This window comes from Hippocampus comes, unplaced genomic scaffold (genome assembly GCF_001891065.2).
Source record: "Hippocampus comes isolate QL1 unplaced genomic scaffold, H_comes_QL1_v1.1 scaffold36, whole genome shotgun sequence".
NCBI classification, from domain to species: domain Eukaryota; kingdom Metazoa; phylum Chordata; class Actinopteri; order Syngnathiformes; family Syngnathidae; genus Hippocampus; species Hippocampus comes.
In genome coordinates this window covers 1856718-1867963 of record NW_017805695.1, presented here as the reverse complement: position 1 = coordinate 1867963, position 11246 = coordinate 1856718, and the positions used below count along the sequence as shown (strand labels likewise).

The 11246-nt window shown below is 40.0% G+C and overlaps 1 protein-coding gene across 2 annotated transcripts in view; it reads right to left on the bottom strand.

Moving 5' to 3' along the window:
• Positions 1 to 10937, bottom strand: part of LOC109523164 (serine/threonine-protein kinase VRK1-like) — a 24482-nt gene extending 13545 nt beyond the window's left edge. Inside the window, exons 1-8 of one of the 2 annotated variants that reach the window (XM_019882121.1) lie at positions 10750 to 10937; positions 9637 to 9771; positions 7624 to 7679; positions 7449 to 7518; positions 4848 to 4935; positions 4552 to 4660; positions 2762 to 2854; positions 2504 to 2636 (exon numbers count right to left, since the gene is read on the bottom strand). In XM_019882121.1, the coding sequence (XP_019737680.1) occupies positions 2504 to 2636; positions 2762 to 2854; positions 4552 to 4660; positions 4848 to 4935; positions 7449 to 7518; positions 7624 to 7679; positions 9637 to 9766 (679 nt within the window). In that variant the 5' untranslated portion in view covers positions 9767 to 9771; positions 10750 to 10937. The remainder of the gene's footprint in view (positions 1 to 2503; positions 2637 to 2761; positions 2855 to 4551; positions 4661 to 4847; positions 4936 to 7448; positions 7519 to 7623; positions 7680 to 9636; positions 9772 to 10749) is intronic. The other variant, XM_019882119.1, reaches the window with a different exon arrangement.
• Between the last annotated feature and the right edge of the window lie 309 nt (positions 10938 to 11246).

The window sequence follows — 11246 nt, the reverse complement described above, 5'->3', positions numbered from 1 at the left end:
GCTACTTTCAGCAGGATAATGCGCCATGTCATGAAGCTGGAATCATCTCAGACTGGTTTCTTGAACATGACAACGAGTTCACTGTACTCAAATGGCCTCCACAGTCACCAGATCTCAATCCAATAGAGCATCTTTGGGATGTGGTGGAACGGGAGATTCGCATCATGGATGTGCAGCCGACAAATCTGCGCCAACTGTGTGATGCCCTCATGTCAATATAGACCAAACTCTCTGAGGAATACTTTCAGCACCTTGTTGAATCTATGCCACAAAGAATTGAGGCAGTTCTGAAGGCAAAAGGGGGTCCAACCCGTTACTAGCATGGTGTATCTAATAAAGTGGCCGGTGAGGGTACATTATGAATGGACTAAAAACTCTCCTACTCTGTTTATATAGTTTCAATGATTTCTTTCCAACTTTATCTTATGTGCATTTTAAAGGACTTGGGGGAGGGGGGGTTAACTCAAAGCAAGAATGAGAAAACTTTGCAAAAGGCTGTCTCTGGTTTCGCCTGTTATACATAATATCATTGTCAGACTTCCGAAGATCCAGCTCAAACAACTTTCTGTCAAAAAAAGTTTTGAACTATTTTAATTCTATACATACAGTAATTTAATGTTCCATTCAAATTGCCAATTTGGAATTCAATAGCTATTGCTAACCGGTCAATATTATTTGATGCATACACCATGCAGATAGCAAGCATACAGTATTGACCCATTTGGAGATGAAGTTAGCCAGCGTGGAGGTCATATGTGGTTCTGACATCCCGCTAACCAAACATCAAAGTCACCAATTAATGGGGGAAGAAAGCATGTTGCAGGTTATGACTTCAGCTAATTAGAAAGTTGTTAAACAGAGACAGTGTCTGTGAATTCTGCGGGGGCGGTGGAGGGACAATCGATGGTCAATGAGTAGAGAAGGATGCAAGCAGGCAATTTGCCAGCTAATGTTTTCCCAATATCAGTCGAGGGAGGTAGCGACTGACAGGCGGTTTTTACATGTACCGACTAACAGGGTTGAAATACAGTCAAAGCTATAAGAACCTCACTGTGCTTAATTAACATTTGTTTGGTACACGTATCAGAACTGAAAATTGTCCAAAAGAGAATTGTTTTGTTGATTTTTTTTTACACGATAGTCAGCATCTTGCATGGCGTGGAAGTCATAGTTTGTGAGTCACCAATCACTCTCATGGTTCCATGAAATAAAATGCAAAGTATATTCAAAATACAAGCAGGAACAAATCAAAATAAAAAGCAGTGTTTACAACTGTGAAGAAGCAAGCGTGATTGTGCTTCGTCGCTATGATGTGAATGAATGTGCCATCAATTGCAGAATGCAAAGTGGTGAACCCTCTGTCTGGCTGTTCGCTTGCAAAATGCAAATCATTCCGCTTCTGGGCAAAAGACCTCCGCTGGCCAATGACGTCACGCTTCAGCAACACCAATGCCCCATTAAGTAAGAGTCTGATGTGCTCGTTTATTATTTCCATTTGTTCGATCAATTCCTCCGAACCGATAATATTCATACTTATAATGTTATTTCAACAAATAATATGGTCACAATATTTTGAAAAAGGGTCTTCAGTTGACATCAGTACTGTCGGTCAAACGTAAACGTGTGCTTGTTTGTTCCTTACCATTGTTAACAATGGCAAGGCCACCATGCTAAGCTTTTTTGTATGTTTATTTCTTTACCGTTTTTCTTTTTCTTTTTTACTCCCTTCCATAAAGTAACATGGCTCTCTGGTCTTGCTTATTATTGTATCACAGTGGCTAAGTAGTTAATATGTGCAATTTGAATGATAGATGGGGTGGGATGAAATACATTTTCTTCTTCCGACTGCCTTTCAGGCACTTTGAGTTTTGTTGCCAAAATACTCATTTGTTATTGGAAATTTCTTGTTGAAATATGATTATATGTGTCTCCACATAGTAAAGAGAAATAGAGATATACAACTAAGTCAGTTTTGAATTTTGTTTGTTTTTTTAATGAAAAAGAAAAAAAAGATGGAGTCCGGTCGGGTCTCTCTTTATCAAGACAGTTTTGCTTTTATTGCACATTCCCTATCTGTCCGTCTATCTGTCCATCTGACTACTTATATTTCATCTATCATTTTTATTTGTTAGACCAATGATCAAGTATATACTTCAATACATAAAAGAATGTTGATTTTGATGATTCATGCTTTGTACTTGAAAAGGGTCTGATGGCCAATGGCCAGCCATTTACAGACCCTTTTCAAGTAGTCAATATAAAATGAGGAGCTGGGATTAAACGTGTGACGTCTGAAAAGACATCTAAATACGTCTTTGGGAGTGAACGAGTGTTAATGTATGCATTTGTCACATGAAATTGATCTATAAATGCACTTTTTATTGTATTGGATTTGTCAAAAATCATATTTTTCTTTTCACTAAAGAAGGGTTCGGTGAATGTGCATATGAACTGGTTGGGTTCGGTACCTCGAATAGTAATAATAGTAGTCATCTAAACCTACCAACGCCTTTGTGGGCATCAAGACTGGTGTATTCAATGGTTCCATTGTGGCCTTTCTTGGGATTTTCCTTATACTCCTTTTGGACTCCATCAACACAGTACCTGCGGGCCAGCCCATAGTCGACTAAATAGAGCTACAATTTAGAAGAAAAAGACATGATACATTCATTAATACAAAAATGTCAATACTGCGATCACATGGGTGTGTGCAGCATTTTTGTTTGAAAATGAAAACGGCAAAGATCGGTCATAAACTAACCTCTTGAGGGTTTTTATGACCCAGCATGAGGTTGGAAGCTTTGATGTCTGCATGAACAAATTCATTCTCGTGCACATACTCCAGTATATCCACCTAAAGGAGAACAACAGAATGGCATGGTTGAACCGGAATTTGTCAAGACCAGTACACCAATTACACTTTCAAGTGTCTCAAACAATGGTTCTGAAAATGGGGTCCCTGGAGTCCGTGAACAGTAGCCTGGGATGTTACAAAAAAATGTGCAATAAATTATGTTGCATGTTGCTGTCTGTTGTATAGGCAGAAGTTACAGTATGATGTTAGATTTGTGCCACAATTACAGGCACCTGAGAGGAAAATTGGAGCACAATAGTGTGTTTCACTACCAGATATTTTCAATGGTATTTTTTTCCCTCTTGATAGTTGGGTTTTATTATGGCCCCAGAAGCGACTGCTGCAAGGTCTGGATTGTTTTTGTAGAATTTATAATTTTAATAAATGTATTTATATATGTTCCATAAAAAGTCATCACATTTTTGAGGAGTTAAATAAACATGTATGAAAACTCATCAAACTCGATCGGGCGTGGTGAAATATTTGATATTTTAATGTTTTCATAAACGATGAAAACAAAGCGCCACCAACAGTGGAAAATCAAAAACCAATCCGGTACATTTGACCTAGGCCTGCGAAGATTGACAAGCATGTGTAGCACCTCAAGACGTAAAAAAAAAGCCATAGTCTAAAATGAACAGGTAGCGTGCTCTGAATTTTTTGTGTCCAATTTTGGCCCATTTATAGGGGCCATAGTTTTCCACCCTTGTCCTAGAAGATTAATCTGATTGACTTCAAACTTCGGCTATACCATCTTAAGACCTGGGACAAAAACAGGGGTGTTCGTCCATGTTTGCCCTGTGATTGGCTGGCAACCAGTTCAGGTTGTACCCCACCTATTGACCGAAGACGGCTGGGATAGGCTGCAGGACGCCCGGCCGGGACCCCCATGAGAATAAGTAGCTCAGATAGTGGATGCATGGATAATAATCATCATCATCGTAATGTTTAACATATCTGAACAGACCAATATGAAATAGTTATACTGTGACAGACTTTTTATCAATCAAATCTTCAACGTGATCACTTCACAACACCACAATGTACACTCTGATCACTTTATATCAGGTACTTTTTTTCTTTTTCATGTGCTGTGGGTTATAAGATTAACCAAGGTCAGGTGATGCTTACCTGTTTGCAGACCCATGCAAGCTTTAGTTCGCAATGCCGTTACACAATTTGTGTATTGTGTGGGAAGACAAATTTTATTCGTTGATGGAACACCAACGAACATTTTCATCGGTCAGCACACAGATTGATGTACCGTGTCAACCAGGAGCAACATAGCTTTGCTGTCACAAGACAAAGCCTATTGTGTTGAATGCAGCAAACATGCTTCATCGATCTGGAAACAAAGTCATTATACCAGTCCAGGGTCTTGACAGCATCAAAGTCCTCACAAGTGTAGGCACTCGTGTTTGTAATCAACAAATTTAAGATGTGGTGATCCTTCGCTACTTCGCGGTTCACTTGTCGCGGTTTCAGTGCATCGCGGATTTTTCAAAAACATTCATCAAAAAATAAATAAAGAAATAGCGAAAATGCCGCAAAAGGTTCGCAAAACGTCCGTAAGGCAGCGAAAGTCAGTAAAACAAGGGTCTTTAGATCGTTTGAAGGATTTTGACCTGCATACTTTTATTTATGTTTAAAAAAATGAGTACATATGTTTTTCATGTGGTGATAGTCTCATTACTCACCAGTACTTGACCAACACGGAGCACAGTAGCCTTCTTAAAGCGGCCGCCGTTACGCTCGCTCATTTTTTGTAGATCAGTGCCCAGTCGCTCCATAACCATAAATCGATACCTGAACAGAAAGAACAGATTCACGAGTGAGAGCCTTTCAAGTGGTTAAGACGGAACTAAAGGTTTTCATTTTTAATTCTAGAAAACTGAGAAGATGGACGTTTCAAAACTCAAGCTTGTAAAAAGCTCCTGAACGCCACTCAAATCAACATACACATAAGACGATCCAGCACAAAACACAATCATACCTGAGGCCATTATACTCGGCTTGCCCTGATCCCCAGTATTTTGGGATCCCAAGATGGTCAAGTCTTCTACTTCTCATCCATTGTTGCACTGAAACAAAGTGACAGAAGTGATAGAGGATATGTTTTGCACACGCTTGATGACTTTAGAACATTCAGATATCAGAAATCTCAGGTGGCACAATCGAGTGAGGAAAATGAAAGGCTGATGGCAACAAAAACATTTTCCTAACCTCAGATTCCGGATTCAGTCCAAAGCCGTTTGATCAAGAATAAAAATTTGGCCTATATATATTTGCAATTGGGGTACATTAACCAACGTGCCCGCACACAAAAACACACAGAGAGCTATTGACTGAACAAAATAGTAAGTCTTGGCTTAGGTCTCGCTTCTTCTAATTTGACTAGCTCCCAACCATAATGGCAGCTGGTCAGTGGTTGGTGGCGGCTCGAGAATCATTGTGTTAGAGGGTCCTCTCAATGCCTTTCAACCAAGGCTCTCAAAAAAGCAAAAGGAGTCGGCTAACTGCCACTCGGGTGCATATTTATTTCTGCTTGTTATTAATTACTGTTAACTTACAGCTGTGAGGTACGACGATACATAATCACCGATACGATATGAAACGTCTACCATGTGATGTAGTAATCCAATCCAATACTGGGTAACTATATCAGGCTGATACCAGCCTTATGTCAAGGTATTGGGTACTCGTGACGGCTGCCAATACGACTATTGTGGCCATTTTTCGATTAGGAAGCAAATGGCATGCATGGCTGACAAGACATTTTTCTCAGTAAACTGCATCCATGTCACTCCTCTCATATGGCTATGAAGATGCAATTTCTGGAAGCATATGTATTTTTATAAGGTTTATATTAATTCTGAGAGTGCATTATTAGTGTGTTGCTACCAAAATGTGCTTATTTTCTAACTGGCTTTCTGTGATTTTCTCTTTTGAATTCTATCTGTGTGCATCTTCTAAAATGCCAATCAGGATGCTATTTCTATGTACTGTATCTGGTTGTTTATAAGGCCGCTCCGTGAGCCGTAACCTGACCATAGTGGAGGGATTTGTGTGTCCCATTGATCCAAGGGGATAAGTTGCCTGGGCCTTTATCCTCCTAGCAGGGTCACATATGGCAAACAGGTCCTCGGTGAGGGACCAGACAAAGCATGCTTCGTTTGACCCCTTACAGTATGATGACAAACATTAACGGATCACACTTTTCCTTGCTAGGACGCAGCTCACGGGGGTCCACCTCTGAAACCAGGACTGGAGGTGGGACATGTTGACGAGCCCTTGGTGGCCGAGCCTACATTCATGGGGTCCGGCCTGGCACAGTCCAAAACGGTACGGAGGGACCCCTTCCCATGGGCCAAAGGTTGGGACCTAAGCAGTACAATCCCCGGCGACAGAAACCAGCTCTAGGGACATGGAATGTCACCTCTCTGGCAGGGAAGAAGCCCGACCTAGTGTACGAGGTAGAGAGGTTCAGACTAGACATAGTCAGATAATGGATGTTTGTGGGTTAGTCAAATTTGAGATTCAGGAGGAGCAGCGTGGTTTTGGACCAATGGACCAGCTCGGTAGGTCTACACCCTCGGCAGGTGTAGACCTTGGAGAATGCTTTGACCATGCCCCTCAGGGTGTTTTTTGGGGGCTGCTTCTAGAGTACGGGGTACCGAACTCCTTGATACATGCTGTTTGGTCCTTCTATTAGCGATATCACAGCTTAGTTCATATTGCCAGCAGTAAGTGAAATTTGTTTACAGTGAGGGTTGGACTCCGCCAAGGCAGCCTGCCCACTGTCACAGATTCTGTTCATGGAGAGAATTTTTAGGCGCAGTCGAAGCATTGAGCGTGTCCCGTTTGGTGGCCTCAGTATTGCATCGCCGCTTTTTGCAGATGATGTGTTACTGTTCGCTTCTTCATGCCACAATCTCTAACTCTCACTGGAACGGTTCGCAAAAGAGTCTGAAGTGGTGGGGATTAAGAACAGCATTTCCAAATCTGAGACGAAGGTCCTCGTCGAATAAGGGTGTTATATATATATATTATATATATTGCCTTCATACCATTTTCAAGATGTGAGGTCAAGGTAGTAGAGATTGTTACTTACAGTTGTAAATGTGGACATGAGATTTTTTTGTTGCTCAAACGCAGGCATGGCTCTATCATACTGTAGTGGGACACAGAAACTGTGACCCTGAGAAGAAAAGGTTTGGACGTCCCTGGTTTAAATGAAGGCGCTAACAAGTATTCTGTTGATGAAATCGTCTGAACTTCAGTATAAATTTTAATTCCATAAACTTTTCAACTTTTTATGTACTTCACGATGAATTTCTCACTGGGTTATTTTTAGCCAGTTTTAGTATCAAACCTCTTAACATAGAATATAACACTTATAATCAATCAATCAAATAAATGTACACTTTCATGAGAGACCATTATTTTGAAACCCTCGTGGAAATATATTTACACATGCGTGTTTGACGCTGTAGGTATTCAAAGCATATTTTTGAGCTCCCACTAACGGGCGAACTTGGTGTAATTGTGTAGATATCAAACGCTGTTGCCATCCTGAAAATGTGGTTGTACTCACTGCTTTCTGGTTTGGCTGCCCTTATGTAGAAGCAGAGCTCGGAGAACAGGGGGCCATTCTCAAGGTACTCCTGTACAATTAATTCATCAATTCAAAAGAAATTCAGTTAGATCTAATTCCATACAATACTAACAAACAATACATGTGCGTCTTCACAAACTATAAACATACGCACCACTTTTACCACAAAGTCGGTATCCGTTGAGACGGAGCTGCCCAGGTCTTGGGATGCTTTAAGATTGTATGAGGCAGACGGGGAAGAGGACATGTCCAGGGATAAGTCATATGATATTCAAAAACAAACCCAAATCAAGATATGTACAGTGATCAGTCCTCTGGAATGAAAATCAGTTTGATAGCAGTTTCTGACTGAAAAGCATTCGCTTTTTGAGGAAGGATGATGGAATATGCCAGTTTTTAACCTGCCCCCTGTACAGTATAGGTAAGCAGCTTAAATTGTTATACAGTATACTGTCTTTGGGATTGTTGTCATTTTTGTATGTCTTTTTCCCATAAATTCAAGTGACTTCTCACATCATGGGGGATCTTGTCACTACGCGAGAGTAGCGTATCAAAACAACATGGCGGAAACACTGAAATCCAACAAGCTTGAAGGCAGAAGCTTGGTGGTTTTAAAAAAACATGACGACAGCAGTTAACTGAAACTTGGTGAGACAGTCACATGAACGTGAATGTTATTAAGTTTGCTGTGTCTTTTTGGAACTTATTTACACAGTGGTTGGAAGTTATTAGTAAATGATTTTGATTGTTGTGATCAGATCATCTTCAATAAAACACCCATGATTAATTGATGCAAATGCATTGGGTTCAATTGTTTATGTAAAAGATTGTTACTCGTGCACCAAGTTCGAGCAGGGGGTTTCCATTACAGTATTTGCAGCATTGCTTCTTCTGAGAATGTCTTCCATATGAAATTAAAATTGATATTGCATGAAATACTTAAGTCAAGTACAACTTTATTGTACTTGATTATATATACTTACTGTATACTGATATATACGGTACTTTATTAAACTTTGATCCTCTCCACTTTCATCTATAACGATTCAAACAACAAAGTGTATGCAGGAAAAGTGATTAAGATTGCACGACTGTCTGCGTCTTATGTGTTGTGTAGTGTTATTTTGTTATTTTGACTTCAAGATGGCGCCGCGAGAGTGGCTGCCTTTCCAACAGCTCCTATCTTTTGTTCTTCTACTTCTTCCTTTCATAACTTTGCTGCTGTGAATTGGGAATTTCTCCATTGCGAGACTAATAAAAGATTTTTTATCTTATCTTATCGTCAAATGTGCACATACAGCACAGATGAAATTTCTTGCCTCTCAAGAAAACATGCAACAAGAGGAGCCGCTGCGGGTGCCCGCGCCGCCATCAAAAGAAAAGTTAACATAAAATGACAAAATAATACAAGACAACACATAAGACACAGACAATCTTGCAATCTGAACCACTTTCCTCCATACACTCTGTTGTTTGAAGCAGTTATAGATGAAAGATGAGAGAATCAAAGTGTCCTGAATTGTAACTGAATTGAAAATCAATCAAAGTGAATTGTGAATCAAATCAGGCCCTTTTGGATCGCATCGATTTTGGAAATTGGAATCGATACCCAGCCCTAGTAACTCCGGCCCTAGTAATTCCCAACTGTTCACCGAAATTGAATGCTAATACTCAACTCAACCCTATTTGTAGAGCACTTTGAAACAACCACCGCTGTATACAAAGTTGTGTACGTAGAGCAAAAATAATGTATACAATAACAAACACTAAAACAATAAATGAATAACAAAGTCAGTAGAAAGCACAAAAACAGTAAAACTAAATATCAAGTCTTATGCTGAGTCAAAAGCCAAAGAATAAAAATTTGTTTTAAGAAGAGTTTTAAAGATGGGCAGAGATGGGGCTTGCCCAACGTTCAGTAGGTCATTCCAAAGAGAGGCACCAGCAACGGAAAAGGCTCGATCCCCTCTGAGCCTCAGCTTAGTTCTTGGTACCTCTAATAGTGTCTGGTCCGCAGACCTGAGGCACTGGGCAGGTGGAGGAGCTCACACACGGAAGGTAGGGTGAGGCTACTTAAACATTTGAAAACAAATAACTGGATCTTAAAATGAACTCTAAAATGTATAGTGTGTGTTAGTGTGTACTTGTCATGCAATGTTCTGATTACCGTGGTAGATCAGTCCAAAGCCACCTTGACCTAGGATTTTCCCCAGCCTCCATTTCTTCTTCCCCTGGTCAGTCAATATGAAGCCGTCCGGGAGGGGTTTGGGGAGTGCCCTCTTTTTCGGAGCGGTCATTGAAACTTAACACATGACAAAAATGATGTGTCACAACAATAATTTGTTTAACAGAAAATTTAGCAAATAATACAAAACCAATTATAGATTGATCTGCAATGCACAGACTGACCAAAACAATACTTAGGGTGAAGAAAACAGACTGGTGATTAAAATTCAATTATTTGCGATTATTCTCATGGCATCGAATCAATCACAAGAGGACTGCTGTTTATCTTATAAGATGTTCATCGGAGGATTTGTGAGAACACACAAATTTTAATAAGATAAATAGAAAAAAATACTGTTATCAGCTCGATTTGTGAAATAAAAATTAAATATGCTGATTGTGAAATAAAATGGTGAGTGTTATCATTTCACCTTGAATTTGTATTACAAGGCTTCTTATACAGTACTTCCATCAAGTGGTTATTGTAAAGTTGTTGTTGTAAGGGATTTGAGCAAGCCCTTTTCACTTCTATTGTTACATTTTAAAACCAATACATGAATTTAACAATCACATATTAACTCAGATAACTGTGTGTTGGATCATATCGATTCCAAGCCAATCAGGTCGAGAACGACATCAGGCCTTACAAGTAATCGTTGTTTTTTGTTTTTTTTTTTTTTTTTTTTGGGGGGGGGGGTGCAAAATATTTCGACTGTGTTTAGACTGCAATAAATAATGGCATCCGTTCCAAATCAGCTGGGAGATATGCCGATGCTATATCCCGCGTCACAAAACGTTTGCCTTTTGTCAGTACTGTAGTTGTTTTGCTGTTTGTCCCGAGGAACATTACTGTGAATTCAAAACTCACAGCATCAACCTTGTTCACGGCACACCCACCTTTGCATAATGGCAAGCTCAACAATCTTTATTCCTTTGACAGTACAGTTGATACAACTAAGTACCGCTTGCAGCAACAGTAGTTTGATAGCCGTCAAAGTAGCAGCTAACTTAGCCATGTGGTTAACATTTTAGCCATCGAATGTTGAATATATACCAACCTGCCAAGGGAATTGTCCGCGTGTTACTTTTGGTCCTGTACAAGAATGTTACAACGTGCTGTACTTGGTAATTCTTCAATGTGAATTTTGTCAAAATTCTTGGAGTAAAACACGTCAAAGACGAACTAAAAACAAAACCCCCATCACTTCCTGAAAGTTTTCCCTCCCGCTCAAGTAGCATCCAATCAAAAAACGTCATGTGACGACCCAGCGCCAATAAAAAAGCTGCTTAGGCAGACAGCCATTGGATGCAGGGTTTAAAAAGCCCCAGCCCACACAGTCATTGCTGATTTTCTGGAGTTACGATGGACACATGTAGAGCAGTACTTCCGAAACTTTATTGAGCCAAAGCACATATTTTATATTACACCACCGAACTAAACATTGGTAAAGATTATATGTACTAATAACTGTGATAGCAGTCGCTCATCTGTCACAGATCGGAGGGTTCCAGTCATAGGGTTACAGGTCAAATTCTGCTATAAAATGTCAG